Genomic DNA, 17,845 nt, shown 5'->3' with positions numbered 1-17,845 from the left:
GCTGTAAAAGTAGAGTGGGTTTGGTGGAACAGATCTGTGGTGCCTCAAGGCACGGCACAGTATACCACAGTAATCCTGCGGTGCAGCCTCAAGTGAACATCAGTACTTTCCTTTTTCAGTAGGGTGTTTACAACTTCACGTAACAAGGTGATTTCTGCTTAGGATTTGTTTAATACTCCCCTACCTCCCTTAGGGTACTGTATTGTTTAAATGAAATTATTGGTCAACAACCAGACTATTCTATACCGTATGTAGTTTAGCAGTATGCATACTTCAGTATAAGATTATATTACGTTTGAGCAGTAACTGCAGCTTGTTGAAGCAATGTTTATTTTGAATTGAGTAACACATCTGTATACACAGTATTTCAACCCAAATCAAATTATTTCTGAATGTTACATCAAATTACAGTATTTCTCCCATATGCCTTTTCCAAAGAGAGAGGTTCATTTAAGTTTTGTCCAATTTTACTAATTGTATTCCAGTGTTGACATACATAATGTTTATATTAACATTTAGTCCAGTAGCAAAGTAAATTAAAGGAATAGAGACATCTCACACAGTACAAATAATGTATGTTACAGAACTCAATATGCTTAAGTCTCTTTGAAAACATCAGTAGTATTTTTATATAGTGTGGCATAGCGGATCTGTGCCTGGAGAAATGTGTTGTGGATTGGCAAGGATAGGGTTAATTTCTGTTCCTGCCAGAGAAATGTGGGGCTGTGGCTGAGGTCGCACTGCCACAGGTGTAATTATTTTGAATTGAAGTTAATTGTCACATGCCTGTAGCAGGTATTTAAAACAGGATCAGATGTTTGTGTCTGTGAAGAGAGAGGCTGCCATTGTGAAGAGACCTGTATGGTTTAAAAAAAAAAAAAAAGGGTAGTGTGTAAACCTTTTGGTTTTGGGTTGTAACGTGTATGTTTGGTGACTGGTAAAAAGCTTAGCTGTCCAGTTTGTTAGTTTAGGGACAGTGCAAAGTTTAATTAGAACTCATGTGTGAGTTAGGGTTTGGTTTGGTTTTTTATTTCTGTAATTTAATGAAATACACGAAAGTACTTAAAAAACTTCAATTTCTGACCCTGGGTCTGCTTCAGAAGGGCTATCTAACCTTTAATACAAGTGATATCTTTCACAGTAACAATAATATAGTAAAAACACACTGAAAATGTACATTATTTCCATGTTTTAATTGAGTGTGAGTCATTTATCGAGTGCATTGTACCTTATACAGTATGTTCCAGTTAGGACACGAAAAATTACAGTTATGTTGAAACAGTAGTTGCAAATTGGAGAAACTGTCTGAAAATGATTTGCCACAAAAAGATACTGTGCTTGAAGCTCTTCGTATCATTTGTAATATGTTCAAAACGGATTGGGCATGTTATAGCAACGTTGTTGTCATTGTTTTGAGGTGGTTTGTTTAAAATTTATCACTTAAGACCAAACAAAGTCAAAATGTCTACTGAAGTGCAGGAGATATCCTGATAAGTGATAAAAAATACAATGATGTTATTTTTAAAATGGGGGAGGGGTGTAAATATTAATCTTGTATGAATCTGCTTAACAAAGTAAGATTAAACCGTTTTGATGTATGTAATGCCAGAATACATCCACCGGAATGAATGGGCTGTGACAGTTTCTACAATTTAAATTTAGCCCAGTCTATTCATTATAAAGTTGCTTATCAGCAAACAAAATACTGAACCATGAATCAAGGTAATTGGACTCTTGGCATTTTTGAAATACTTATTGTTGTATTCACTGTTCTCCTTTCAGCATTTATTATATAGACACACTATAGACACACTATGCAATGCCTTTTTCATACCACACCTAGTCTGTGTGTAATAGATGGCAAAGCCTAAAGGTAAAATAAAATTAACAGAAACTGACTTTAATTTGACATCTTGCTGCTTCTGTAGCAAAGCTTAATACTTCTAAATCCTTTATTAACCCTATTATTAATACATCTGAATCCTTTGTTAACCCTATTAATACACCTCAATCCTTTGTTATCCCTATTACACATGAATATAAATAATCATGGTTATTAAATAAACAAGAACAGCATTCAACTCACATATATATATATATATATATATATATATATATATATATATATATATATATATATATATATATATATAATGTTCAACTTTTTCCTTTCTATTGGTAACGACTTTAAAAAGATGACTGTGTAAATTTTTCGATTTTTCACTTTTACTAACTAAATTTATGTCACGAGTACAGTGTCATCACAAAGATGACAGATATCAAGTCAGATTATTATTATCTCTAATTATTATTATTATTATTATTATTATTATTATTATTATTATTATTATTATTGTCCTGATACATTGTGTGTTGTTCATTGAGATTAAAATCCCCTTTTTCCCTGACAGTTACTGTAATGTCAATGTCACCTGTGGCAGTGATTATTTTAGGCTGCTGCAGAACAATGTTTAAATGTTTTTGATTAAAAAAAATAAATAAAAATAGGTAGCGGTAAGGGGAAACAGTAATCCTGATAATTATATTCTGCAGATTAATGTGAATGGATATATAAATGAGATAAGGGCACAAACAAGAGCTCTAGCCCAGTAAAGATGGTAAGAAGAGTTGAACCTGGTGATCCTGATAATAGCTTCAGAATTTCCCTTGTGAGCTTCATAGCTTTAGAAGACAGAGTGGGGGCAACAGCCAGTGGAGTGTGGTTCCAGAATAGCTGGAACTCATACAGTTCAAAGGGCACAATTGAAGTAACTATAGGTAGGGATAATTGTGTTGTATCAAAGAGATTTATGAGATGCTTATTAAAACACTGGGGTTGAATTAAAGAACAAGGGAGATGTATCTGTGGTAATGTGCAAATAGCACAGAAAAAAAAAATAGATGTATGGGATTGATTATACAGGAAATACTGTGGAAAATGAAGTTTTGCTCATGAAAAGACAGTGAAGTAATAACAAATCTGATGGCATTATATACTACCAACCCTCAAAATGGGCTGCTGGTGGCACAGATTATCAAACTAATCTGAAAAATAGTGCCTCCCCTTCAAATGGAATACCTCAGTTGAACAATAGGTAGAGCATTTAGAGAGGCAGTGACCTGTGTTGACTGTGTCTTGACTTTTATATTATGTTATTATTGTACAATGGATAAAACTAAATATGGATAATGAAAAGGATATAATGAACCAAATTTATTATTCAACCAATAAAAACAATTGTATCTAATGAAATAGTTGGTATTGAGCTATAATTTTATCCTCCAGGAGATCAGAAAAGGTGATGCAGACCATAAATACTCACCCTTCTCCTTATTACTCTCCCTCTGTTCCTGGGTTGTTCAGGAAGGTTAGGAGTCTGCACTATCCGTCATAAGAAATGCCCCTGAAAATTCACAATACCACGAATTTCACAGAAATCTTGTATTTGACTGCGTACCATGAAAAATATACATTGTATTTTCCTTACTGTATTTTACTTTACTGTACTCTTCATCTCCCCTGTTCATTTCATACTTTTATCAAGTAGAAGCAGCGATAAAGTAGCTTTACACGGTTCAACTCAATGCCATGCATTTGGTTACTACGGCAACTGAGTCAAACAAATACCGGCTTCATGATTGGTGAATTCCTCATACTATTCAATGACATTTCTACATACCACTAAAAATGTACAGGGTGTATAGAGAAAAAATGCAAATGCTTTGTTTTTGTCATTTCAAGTTTGCAGTTAACATTTCTCTCGTGTTTAGTGTGGGAATTACACTGTCATTTTAATTGATGTGTCAACATAAGATCGTTTTCAATCTCAATGTCAACCATTATGAGTTGGGAAATGACCCTCATGTCACATGACCTGAGCACATATTTTAAAAAGCTGCCTGATAGGCCCAGTGTGACCACGTGTGTTGCATTCTGGGAACAAGACGCTACGTCACACAGCAACCTTCGCCATTTGATTCCTCACTCCAGCCTGAGCAGACGGGTAACCACTTGCTCCGTTATCATGAGAATCTATGGCCTTATTTCACTAGGATCTGTCTACCTAATTTGATTGGGCATCACCCTGTTGTGGGAATGTTCTCCGTGATTACTCTGTCGACCTATGACACTTCACATATGAAGTGTCCCCATCTCACTTGAAAATCAGTAAGCATAGCATAATTATAAAGAACATGCTATAAGAAATATGAATTAAATGCTGTAAGATGTATGGGCTGTCAAGACATTTAATTCTGTTCTAATTCTGTTTTTTGCATATAGAAAGCAGTGACCTGGACCAAGATATTTCAAGGGTTAACTCCCTTGGATTTAGTGGCTGTCTCTCCTCTGTGCAGTTCAACAACATTGCTCCATTAAAAGCTGCATTGCTTTACCCTGATTCAGCCCCAGTCACAGTGAAAGGACAGCTGTTTGATTCTCATTGTGGAGCTTCTTCAGCAGCTGATCCATTCTCAATTGAAAGAACGCATTCCTTGTCAGGTATGTCATGGAGTGGTTAGAAAGTCATTGCTTGTATGAGAGAGGGTAGGGGTGGATAGACAACAGGTTCAGTAGAAAAAAAATGTATAGCAGAAATGGTACAGTAATTTGTTTTGTTTGTCAAAGTATAATTGTAGGTAAAATAAATCCATTGTTAAAAATAATTATACAGTAATGTTGTATCTCTGGGCCCTATTCATAACATTTGAGAGTTTTAGGAAAGTTTTTCTCAATTGTATGGTATCACAGTGGCCTAGATTCTGCAGATCAATAGAATATGTGGGTAAATGTTGGGTTATGAAAGGTTAAACCAGTTAGTTACAATTATATCCTCTGTTGGGGACATGTATCAGAAACTAGTGTACAGCTGTGGTCAAAAGTTTTTTCAAAATTTCATGTTTTATAAAACATATCATTCACAACCCATATGTTTTCTTTTTTTTATCAAAGTCCTTGTTGGATTTATCATAATGTAATTTTTATTTGGCGACATACACAGTTTGTTTTTCCATTTTGTTCAAGGAACTGCAAGAATCCACGTCATTCCAGTTGTTTTTCATTGGTCAGTGTATTTTTTAACGCACGTCATATCGGATCAAATCAAACTTGTTTCGATTCCAAAATTGACGCATCACCATTATACGACAATTAATGACACAGGCCCAAATTTCTAAAGGGGAAAAACAGACCGCAAAAAGCCACGTAATGTGCATCTTCAGTATTGCCACACTCAGTGGGCCTCAGTGTGCAAGGTGCAATAGGGAATACACATGATTGTTTTCTTCTGTTTAGACGCACGTTAAATTCAGATGCGTTATCAGATCCAGTGTGCAATGGCCTTTAAGCTTCAATATACGGTTAACAATATAGAAATATGGCTGGGTTGAATTGAAGGCGTTTAAAATATGATATTGCTAGGTTATTCCTAATGGGCATGCATCTGAAGGGTGGGGGTTGTTGTTAGCCTTTGTATTCATTCCTATGGTAAAATATGCACAAGGTTACAGGTTTTTCAGTTTCTTTGTCTTTTTTGTGTCCATGTTTTTTTTTTTTTCTGTTTAAACCCACATTACTTTTTTTCTATTCCATATCAGTCACCAATTAACAGAAGCATACAGACCTGTTTAACTGCCTGTCCTCGTATTCTTTTTTCTACTGTAGATCATTCTGGGCCATTAGATGAGGGTGAGCCAATAGTAAATGCAATCAGGCGCGACTCTGCTCTTATTGGAGGTAAAGAGGACATTAGCTGTCACCAAAATATATTTGATCAAAATACAAAAAGCAATATAAACTATAATAAAGAAAATATTACTGAATTAAGTCATATGATGGCCTACTATTTAATGGTGCATATATTCTTACAATAATAAACAATCGATTGTAATACTACACACACACACTGAAGTTAAAACATAATATTATAATAACACCAACAACAGGGTGTGGGCCACCATGGGCAGCCAGAAAGGGCACTGAATTGAAGAGACAGAAAAGGTGCTAAAAATTGTTCTGGAGATCATTGATTAATTCAATGCTGTCTCATGGAAATCTCAATGCTGAGCATTCAGCAGTTAAGGAAACCAGTCTAATCTCCCTGCCTGTATTCAAAAACAAGATAGAGGATCATCTAAGTTATAAAATAAAACCAAAATGTGGTTATTTGGATGTACTGTGACAAGGGCACCAAAAACTAATTACATTTGTGTGTGTGTGTGTGTGTGTGTGTGTGTGTGTGTGTGTGTGTGTGTGTGTGTGTGTGTGTGTGTGTGTGGTTTTACCTATTTGCTGATTAAGAAGGATTTTAATACCATCTATATTTATATACTTTGCAGTTTTCAAATCCATTACAAAGTAGTATGAAATTCACTTGAACTGTGTCTTGACACTCATTAGGCGTTTTTTATTCTCTTGGTAATTGAATATGCCAGACATAATGACATGCAAGTGATGGGCATTTTCTTTTACATATTGCTCTCTCAACTGCAGTGTATAATTTCATTTAATTAAATATTATCATGATGGAAATTCACCAGAAGAGTTAAAATAGCACATTTCCTGGTAAACTATTTGAAGTCAAGGTCTTAATTTGAAAATAAGCTACAATTACTGGGAGATGTGTAATAGTTTGTAGCAAATTACGTCTTATCAGATAACAGCTTCTCTTTTAATGCAGTAATTGATTTGAAAATAAATAAATACAGATTTGGGGTAAGTGTCAAAGGCAGAATCTTACATACTATGAAATACTAAGCTTGCAGTTTCAATATTTGATTCTCATGGTTTAGTCAGACAATTAATTTGAATACAGAAGAACTGTACATAGTATTATGCTTATTAATATTATTTGGTAGTACTCTGTAAGTACGTATACTGTGTATATGTGTGTGTGTGTGTGTGTGTGTGTGTTTAGCCTGCAAAACATTACTTTAAACCAGTATGTTATGATTGGGTAGTTCAGTGAAATAACTTCATTTATCTCAATCCACAGGAGTGATAGCCGTCATCATATTTGTCATCCTCTGTGTTGTTGCAATAATGGCACGGTTTTTATATCAACGAAAAGAAACCTATCGGAACAGGGAAGCAAAGGGAACACAGCATGATGACAACTCAGACCTTACTTTAAAAAATGAACTCAACTCACAGAATACACTGAGTGAAAATCAAAGGGAATACTTCATATGATGAACTTTTCCTTCTTGGTGTACACGGTCAACAAAAAGAAGGAATTGAAAAGCTTTGCCAAGACTGTCTTTGGACATAAAAATCTTTTGTGCAAAAGCAGTTTTCAGTTGTCGAGGCACAATAGATTAAGCTCGGCAAAATTCAAATGTTCACCCATTGTAACTGTTTGTTTTTTTGCACTCCATCTAGAGTGATAATTAAAAGAGGTTGTGCTTCTGTCATTCACATTCCTGTAAATATTTGGTACTGTGTAAATGTTGCTCTCACATCTTTGGAACATACTCAACAAGTTTGCTTGACTCGTTTCTGTTCAATTGATTTTATTTGATTGTGTTTTTTTGTTTATTTAAAATGTAACAAGGTCAAATATGCATGCTATTTTAGGTTATGTAAGTGTACCCTAAAGTAGTAACCAAAAGAGAAGTCATTTTAAATGTACGTTAGATGTGATCAGAGTGAGTTACAGCTGTGCTATTTGTGTAAATGTAGAGGTTGGGCAGAAAACCATGCTTTGCTATTGTTGAAAGTGCAATTGTGTGCAATACAACCACAGGTGTATGTGGCACAGATGATCCAATTCTAACAAGAATCATAAAAAAAAAAAAAAAATAGATAGCTAAATGTAAAAATATAATAAATTAGATTTTTGTTATACTAAATAGCTAAATCATTTCATTTGAGAACTTTTTTTAAATTTTTATTATTATAAGCTTACTGTACAGTAGAGGCATTGGAAGGTACCATCGTTTTCACCGTCTGGAAATTGCCTGTACAAAAGGGCATGAATGTCAATCAAAAAACTTCTGTCGGAACTAGACAGAAAATTACAATAAAATTATATGTCCTTAAAATAAAGGAACACAAACAAAACACACATTTTGCTCTTTGTATTTGGTTACAAAACTCCTGTGTACTGATCCTGTGTATTTAATATTTATTGAAACACATTTGCTGTTAAATAGTGACTCATAAACACAAACAAACCTAAAAAAGATATATCTAAGACTATAACTTTATCTGAAGCCAAACTGCAAGTGGTGAAACAACTCTGATGGAGATATGTGGAATCTCAGTGAATTGTGCATTTGTAATGTTGTTGTAGCTGACATCCTGGGATCCTTCAAGAAGCTGCTTGATGAGATTCTGGGATCAATAAGCTACTAACAACCAAACAAGCAAGATGGGCCAAGTGGCCTCCTCTTGTTTATAAACCTTCTTATATTCATATGTACATCTACTTTGCTGCTGGAAAAACTACAGCAACTCCTGAAGCTGACAGCTTTGACACACGCATGTTATTCTGTCTTCCTTGCTTAAAAATTATAATCGCCTTTGATTCCTCTGCATACAATGAAAATTCACTATTGTGTATTAACATTCCAGTATGCATGTTTCCCTCTTCTCTGTGAAGTAGCATGTAAACATGTTATATCAGAGATAGCAACATACTATTAAGTACGTTCTCTGTCCTCCCTGAATATGGTTATAGCTCATTATATTTAATAACCCTTTGGTATGCTGGGGAATCAGCAGCAACACACCATCAGCAGATGCTAATGCAACTTGCAGCTTTGTCAGGGTCTTGGGAATTATATATATATATATATATATATATATATATATATATATATATATATATATATATATATATATATATATACACACACACACACACACACAGTGCTAGCTTAACTGTCATGCATCTTATGATTCACAACCTTCCATCTAATTGATAACTAATAATTAAGTAGCATGTCTGTTTTTGTCTTAAGTATCCTACTGGATTTATTTACCAGTTATTAGTAATTGCTCTTAATTGAAATTCAATCTTCGTATTTGTTCCTTTTATTCTTTTCATGTTCATCATTATATAAAATGATTTTGAGACCATTTACTTCACTTTGCCTTCATGGAGTTCTGCTGTAATAAACATATTTGTAAGTTGGTAATAGTTTCTAGAGTGCCTGTTCGATTTCAGTTCCCTGGGCAAATGTGTACTTCCTTTTTTTTGTGGCTTTAACAATAATTTGAGTATTGTAGTGCCTCTGTTTTCAACGGATATAATATCCTATATTTTTATAAAAAGTGTTTTTCAATGCACTATATTTTTGCTATATGCACAATGTTCTGAGACGCACAGCAATATATCAAGATGGAAGGTTTTAACATTTAGATAAAAACACATCTAGTAACCACTGCATTGTTCCCCAGTAATATGCTATTTACAATGTTTGCCCACCTCTTTTAAAGGTATCTAGACATCTAAATTATGTCAGTTAGTTCTTAAAATGACACCTTTTTTAAACACACGAAAACCCTAAATTCTTCTTTCATATAGTTCAGAAATGGTGTATCTTCAATCTGTATCTATACTTTTTTTAACGTGGTATCTCATTTATGCAATGTAATTACTTTCTCATTGCTAACAGTACTTCTGGCCTGTAATAAATAACCATTCCACTGCCTGTTTGGTCTGAACTTATCAGATGAGTGATTCAAATGTATCGTGATTCAAATGAGTCCACATGCTTTTGTCATAGGAACTTATTAAAATTTACAGACAAGCCACACAACTTTTGATCTCAAGGTCAAAATGTAAAGTTTATATTAAAGTATTAACTGTTATTAGTCAATGTAAGCTCTACATTGTGATGACGGTTTTCTAAAGAGGCATTGTTCATTTTTTTAAGTGTAAATTGATTTGACTTAATTATTTCTGAATTGTAAGATTTCCTGTAAGTAAATGTAATAAAGTAAATTCAGAATCAGATTACATTTTGTAACATTGTTTTTTTTGTTGTTTTTTTTTTTTTTTTTTTTTTTTTTTGCATTATTCAATATAGTCAGATTGTGATTGTGAAAATTACAACTTTGCTAATTTGTCAGATTCAAAGCCAGAAACAAATACATTTCCCTGGGTTGAATCACTAAAACATAAGAACATAAGAAAGTTTACAAACGAGAGGAGGCCATTCGGCCCATCTTGCTCGTTTGGTTGTTAGTAGCTTATTGATCCCAGAATCTCATCAAGCAGCCTCTTGAAGGATCCCAGGGTGTCAGCTTCAACAACATTACTGGGGAGTTGATTCCAGACCCTCACTATTCTCTTTGTAAAAAAGTGCCTCCTATTTTCTGTTCTGAATGCCCCTTTGTCTAATCTCCATTTGTGACCCCTGGTCCTTGTTTCTTTTTTCAGGTCAAAAAAGTCCCTTGGGTCGACACTGTCAATACCTTTTAGAATTTTGAATGCTTTAATTAGGTCGCTGCGTAGTCTGTGTAAATGAAGACATTTCTGAGTCAACAAAAACTCCTAGGTCTTTTTCATAGATTCCTTCTCCAATTTCAGTATCTCCCATAATATATTTATAATGCACATTTTTATTTCCTGCATGCAGTACCTTACACTTTTCTCTATTAAATGTCATTTGCCATGTGTCTGCCCAGTTCTGAATCTTGTCTAGATCATTTTGAATGACCTTTGCTGCTGCAACAGTGTTTGCCACTTCTATTTTTGTGTCGTCTGCAAATATAACAAGTTTGCTTACTATACCAGAATCTAAATCATTAATGTAGAGTAGGAATAGCAGAGGACCTAATACTGATCCCTGTGGTACTCCACTGGTTACCACACTCCATTCTGAGGTTTCTCCTCTAATCAGTACTTTCTGTTTTCTAAATATTAACCACTCCCTAATCCATGTACATGCGTTTCCTTGAATCCCTACTGCTTTCAGTTTGAGAATTAATCTTTTATGCAGGATTTTGTCAGAAGCTTTCTGGAGATCTAAATAAACCATGTCATATGCTTTGCAATTATCCATTATCAATGTTGCATCCTCAAAAAAATCAATCAGGTTAGTTAGACACGATCTCCCTTTCCTAAAACCATGTTGACTGTCTCCCAGGTCACTGTTACCATATAGGTAATTTTCCATTTCGGATCTTATTATAGTTTCCTTAAGTTTGCATATAATAGAAGTCAGGCTTACTGGTCTGTAGTTACCTGGTTCAGTTTTGTTTCCCTTTTTGTGGATCGGTATTACGTTTGCAATTTTCCAGTCTGTCGGTACAACCCCTGTGTCAAGAGACTGTTGCATGTTCTTGGTTAGCGGTTTGTAAATAACTTATTTAATTTCTTTGAGTGCTACTGGGAGGATCTCATCTGGCCCAGGGGATTTGTTTATTTTAAGAGCTCCTAGTCCCTTTAACACTTCTGCCTCAGTTATGCTAACGTTATTTAAAACTGGATAGGAACTAGATGACATGTGGGGCATGTTGTCGGTATCCTCCTTTGTAAAAACTTGTGAAAAGTAATCATTTAATATATTTGCTATTTTTTTTTTTTTCATCTATGATTTTGCCATTTGTATCTCTTAGACATTTAACCTCCTCTTTGAATGTTCTCTTGCTGTTGTAATATTGGAAAAACATTTTGGAATTGGTTTTAGCCCCCTTAGCAATGTTCATTTCTATTTCTCTCTTGGCCTTTCTAACTTATTTTTTGACTTGTGTTTGCAGTTCCGTGTACTCTTTCTGTGTGGGGAAGTTATTAGATTCAACCAATAACTTTGGAAGCACGTTGAGAATTTGCATCATCAATTAGAATTTGACCCATCATTTAGACAGTTATCCTGCCCTGGAGTGTACTTGTATTCTGACATGCGAGATGTGTATTTTGTTTGTTTGTTTTTTGTTGATTTATCACAAAGCTCAGTAGATAAAGATGCCAACCACATTATTCATTTGATTATGTTTTAATATTGATGAGTAATGCAAGGCCTGCATGTTGTTTGGTTACAGTATGTCATTTTTTAAATATTTAATTGATTGATGTTGAAATTTGATACAGCAAATGGTTGAGGTTAAACTGGGCCGGACACACATTATGAAGGTCAAAAACTAGACTACAGCTGATGTAAAACAAGTTATAAGTTAATTTGTTACATTTAAGTTTTTTTTTTTTTTTTTTTAATTAATAATCTGGTAATAATCAGTTTGTGCCTGGCTGTCAGCATCTATAGTACAAATGAAGGTAAAATACAAATATAGCATGGGTATATTACCTTTGCTGTATTCTGTGTTGTATGTACTGCTATATTTTTTACAACATACTGTAATCCATAGTTATACATCATGGGCCATGTATCTGCCGGGATTATAACCTCACATTTGCCTTACAGTATGCATACTGTAACCAGATAATGCTTCCTCCTCCAACAGTGCTGCCAGTAGCAGTTCATAATTGTGCAAAATGTTTTATAAATGTAAATGGAGCTGACCTTTACTGAATACATCCCTGGTAATGACCTTGAGAACCTCTGACACCATGATGGATCTTAGACAAGCTGCTGCACAATTCCGTATTCAAACCCTTTTAAGTGTGATAATGTTCATATTATAGACTGACCCAACTGTGATTGGATTCATAACATCCTCATATTTCACAGTCACTTGTTTAATTGTTTGATTTGGTTCAGGGTCCAATTTAAAATTAAACATGGTTGTGTAGTATTTATTATTTATATCATTCTAACATTCTGCAGAAAGAAAATGATGAAGCATGCTATATTCAAGCAGTTACTGCTATTACCAGTAACATCCACTTAAAAGGTTTCACCTTATTAAATCTTGAAGTCTCCTTTGTAAGTCAAAGTGTCTGATTCACAAACACTCCATAGTGTTTTATTTATTTATTTTATTTTATTTTTGTTTGTTTTTTTCTGTATAGATAACAATCAACTGTGTAAAGAAAGGTTTGCAAACTGTATAAGCCACCTGTAGTAGAACACTGGGAATGTATTTTTAATTTACACTTTCACAATATTATTTGTCAAGCTTTAATTAGTATCACTTAGTTGATTATTATTAATTTGTTCATTAATTGTTTTGTTTATTCGCTATTGAATTATCAAAGTTTGAAAATTACAGCAGCAATAAAGTTAAACACTAAGATAATCACAGGGTAAGGCTTCATGTTTTACAGAAAAAGGCGATCCTCGATTTATGACGCTTCGATTTACGACGCACGGCACTTAGGACTATTTTGAATTATTACCTTGCTTCGACTTTACGACATCGGTGCGGTATTTACGACACGTAATCTGCACCTTGCGTCATGTGCGCATGCTCGGTGTCCGAACTACAGTACCTGTCGTGGTCGCCCTGACTTAGTCTAGCGTGTTACAAGATTTGTTTGTTTGTTTGTTTTTATGCATGTAACAATTTTTTTTTTTTTTTAATTTGCAGTTAACAATGTCTGAAAAGCAATTGACTCAAAACGAACCCTAAGCTGTGAACTCTGTCACATGACGAGGGGCTTAACTTCAGGCGATCGTATTTCCTGCTAGGAGTACCACATACACACACACTGAATACTCCATTGGAAAGCCCCGAGTCTGTACTTTTAAACAAGCCAGGTGGGTGATTGAGTAATATGCGCGTAACCAACAAGTCAGAAAAAAACAACATATGAATCCCAATTAACATGTATTTATACTAAAGTAATACAAAAATGACTACAAAAGATTTAGAAGTGAGTACTTTTTCGAGATTTACGATTATACAGTATTATATAGTCTCGAAAAACTACTCACTTTTAAATCTTTTGTAGTCATTTTTGTATTACTTTAGTATAAATACATGTTAATTTGGATTCATATGTTGTTTTTTTCTGACTTTATGTGAACGAAAAGACACAAAAGCTCCCGTTTTCTCATTGGAAATAGTGATATTTTGAAATATCACTGTCCTGGTCACAAAAGCAAAGTTTGTGGGGAATAATAGCCATTTTCTATACTTTTGAGGCATAAGCAATTAGGAAATAACACTTACTACCCAGGAACAAAAAAATAAAAATAAAATTGTTACACGGTGTAATGAATGAGAAAAATGTCACCAACCGTACAGGTACTGGTACCTGTTTGAACATCCTTTCTGACTGCCTGAATGGTCTTATAATTCATTTATAAGTGAAGTGATTTGTGCCACCCTCGTGTCTAAATACAATGATACATTTTTAAATCACTCGTGCTACACAGACCCATTTATATCCTGTGCACCAATACTTATACACCAACATGCAACATACAACACACAAATACACACAGGGGCGGGGCATATTGCCAAAGAGCCCTAAGAATAACACATGCATGGAGACTGATGAACTTGGCACTATATTATAAGCATAATGTATTTTAAATTTAAATCTAAAGATATAAGAAGACATTAAGATGATCATTTTCTTTTTCACAGGTTTGTGCTTTATGATCCTTTTTGTTATTCGTCATTTTCTACAGGATCACTAGCAAAAGTTGAGTAATATAATAGATGGGGCATCAAATGTAATATTAATCTTTGAAACCAGTATGATATATATATATAAATATATATATAATTAAACAAAAAATTACCAGAATGTCAACTGTTTATGTTTCTTTCCAATGCTGCTGAGGTTTTGAAATGAACTTACTTGGAAAACTGATAACAGAGAATAGGTGACTGAATGTAGCAAAGTAAACACATTTTATGAGGCAGGTATAAAGACCAATACGAATTACAAAAGCGTTTCTAAATGGTGAGCTTCAAAGAAAAACCCCCAGTTAAAAAATAAATAAATACAAATTCAATCAAACTAGTTTGAGTGAATCAAGAATAGACAATTACACTAAATAAATGTGGTTGGTGAGCATTAACAACCGTTTTAACAACCGTGTCCTTTTTAGTGTCACAGAGCATTTAAAACCTTCAACATGCACACTACCAAAATCTCCTCAAAAACACACTAGCCATCAAAAGAGAAAAGGGAGTTTTAAATTGTGAGCAGAGAGACAGACCTGTATGATTTATAAGGAAAGCTTACAGCAGTTAATATTTAGAAGAGTCAACTGTAATAAAGATAAACCTTGACATGTTCTGTAAAAACATATTCCAGCGACTGTCAGCAACTTTAATGATGCTTATGTAAGAACATTTCTCTAATTAATAATTTAGAGTTTATTAGGTTGATTATTTATCTTATACAAATAATTAATTGACATGTTACAAGATCAAGGATTTGCTATGAACACACATACACACGTTAGACATAAGGGATGTTTAATCAATGGTAGTATTTTGTTGAGTACGCAAATATTAAACAGAAATCAGAAAAGTCAGAAAGTAAATCTCTTAGTTTCTACTGACAGAAATACAAGTCAAAGCTCTTATACTTATACGGCTTGCTCACTCACACACACATGCAACCTAAACTGAAATGGTACAGATCATCTTAGAATAAATATTGTGGTGTTTTGTGTGTTGGGTGGTGATTGACAGGGATGGAGAATTCCTCTCCCTGTCAAAAACATGTGAGAATGTGGCTACTCCTTAATAGAATAATTGGAAGATGCAGGCCAGGAGGAGTACTGTGGGTAGATTTTTTTTTTTTTGGAGAAGTTTTCTTTTGGGGAACATGGAGAACTGGGTTTGCTGGGACTTTGACACATCCCAATTCCAGCAGAGTGGTGGACTTCAGGACCTCCTCAAGGGCCTTGAGGAACAAGATTGGTCCCTCGCATGTGGGGAGTTTGAACACTCCATGGCCTGCTGCCCCCTTCAGAGTGAAGAAAAGTTACCACATGCCTGGAGAAGGCTAGATAGGAGGGAGTTGCCTGCTCAGGAGCCAGATGAGGGAGTCGCCTGCCGAAAGGCCAGTGAAGGAGTTGCCTGCCCAAAGGCCACAGAGGTAGGAGCTGCCTTCCTGCATGACAAACAGGGAGGAGCTGCCGTCCTGCGTGCGTGAGAGGGAGGAGCTGCTGCCATCTCCAATGCTTAGAAGGGAGGAGCCAGTTGCATGCCTGCGTCTGGAGTGCCCAGTGTTGCCTCCCGAGGGTCCGCCGCTGTCGTCGCCTCCCGAGGGTCTGTCGCTGCCGCCACCTCCCAAGGGTCCACTGCTGCCATTGCCTCACGAGGGTCTGCCGCTGCCATCACTTCCTAAGGGTCCGCCTATGCTGCCGCTCCTGCCTCTCCCTTCGCCCTACAAGGTGAAATACAAGTCGGAGAAAGAGCAGAGATGACCGCCCTACTAAACAATGATCACTAGCAAATGTGATTGTTAGTAAATGAAACACAAATACTCAAAAATATCAACAAGAACAAGGCACTGTAACTTTTTATCACCGTCTTCCTATTAATTTACCAAAGAAGTAACAGTAGCTATAATCTATAATATCAATCAAGAGAAATGCAGTAAGCACACACCAACTTTTTGATAATCAAAAAGTCTATATTTACTACTATATAACCAAGTCTAAGATGCTACAGGCAATTCTATTAGTTTATAAAGATGCTGATGTCTCCTCTAGTTAATAGTGTTGTAGGGATTTTGGTTTTATGTATTCAAAAATTAATACAATTGTATTTCATTAAAAAAAAAAAAGATGCCGCTTAACTGCAACAATGTCATACCCACCTTAACTTTTCTTCATTCCTTTATGTTTGTTGCTGTAAACATGCAGTCCAAAAAAAAAAATAAACAATTTGCTGGTGCCGTCTTCTCATCATGAAGTTTTGCACTCTGCTGAGAGAGCAGTGGGTGGGCACGATTGGCTATTGCTCGGTAACACTTTCCTTCTCTTTCAACCCATGTCTTAACCAATAGGATGCTGTCCAAACTGATAAAGATGAAGAGGGTATTCAGTTGCAGTGGTCACATTCTTACTCTCTATAGTTCCAGAATGACCCCAGAAAATGTTAATATTTTGGTTTTTCTCCAAAGGAATTTGAAATAAAAAAGCAGCATTATTTTGCTGAGCCTGTGTGATCTGAACACTGCTTCCAGTTAGGCAGTGCCTGGTAGAACTGCAGTACCAGCGTGTTGTATTTGTTTTAAAACTTTAAATTAAAGATATTTTTCTTGTTAAAAAATTACTTGACTTGAGTGTATTTCTTTAAAAACGGATTACAAAAAAATTACATAATACCGCGGTATGACGATAACCATGGTATATTTTCTGACGGTTATAATACCGTCAAAATTTGATATTTTGACATCCCTAACTGCTACCTACCTGCACTGTATTTATTTTGGTGTTGCTTTATTTTGTTTTGTTTCATTAATAAAAACCCTGAGCACATTGGCGTCTCACCTGCAATACTACTGCCTGCTATGTGTTACTTCCTGTTCTGGAGTCCCCACTGAAGCTATCTTGCCACAATCACATTCAACTTACTAATGGTATATAGATTAAGGATATAGCAAGTTTACTTTTAAACTTCTTCATACAGCAATATGAGGTAGTTTACTTATAGTTACTTCATTGAGTTCTACTAAAAGTTGTTCCACACGCAAGGTGTGCAAACTAAACAATTAATAGTTCAATTCTATGAAAATGTGTTACAATTAATTAATTTAGTTCCATGAAAGAAGAATGCAAATGAAATTATATTCAGCGGTTCCTTGAAGCTTAGACTTTTGGTCTGCTGGCTTGGAATCTCAATCTGTTGAAGTGTCCAGCTTAAAAGGGTTTCCTCTCAGCAACAGTCTTCAATCCAGATAGGATCAATAAACTCGGCAACAGTCTTCGATCCCCCTATAGGATCAACAAACAGCTGCAACAAAGTCTTCAATCCTGATAGGATCAACAGTAGCACCGGTCCACTCTGTCCTCTTCACTGAAT

At 35.0% G+C, this 17,845-nt stretch overlaps 1 protein-coding gene across 1 annotated transcript in view; it reads left to right on the top strand.

The window, feature by feature from the left end:
* The window catches only part of LOC121315867 (contactin-associated protein-like 5), a 111,986-nt gene extending 102,133 nt beyond the window's left edge, over window positions 1-9,853 (top strand). Inside the window, exons 22-24 of the mRNA XM_041250411.1 lie at window positions 4,283-4,501; window positions 5,663-5,734; window positions 6,993-9,853. Coding sequence (XP_041106345.1) covers window positions 4,283-4,501; window positions 5,663-5,734; window positions 6,993-7,189 — 488 coding nt within the window. The 3' untranslated portion in view covers window positions 7,190-9,853. The remainder of the gene's footprint in view (window positions 1-4,282; window positions 4,502-5,662; window positions 5,735-6,992) is intronic.
* Window positions 9,854-17,845: the final 7,992 nt, after the last annotated feature.

The sequence above is a fragment of the Polyodon spathula genome, chromosome 1, assembly GCF_017654505.1.
Source record: "Polyodon spathula isolate WHYD16114869_AA chromosome 1, ASM1765450v1, whole genome shotgun sequence".
Lineage (NCBI taxonomy): Eukaryota > Metazoa > Chordata > Actinopteri > Acipenseriformes > Polyodontidae > Polyodon > Polyodon spathula.
The sequence above is the reverse complement of the archived record's forward strand: the minus strand, read 5'-3'. Positions and strand labels throughout refer to the sequence as shown.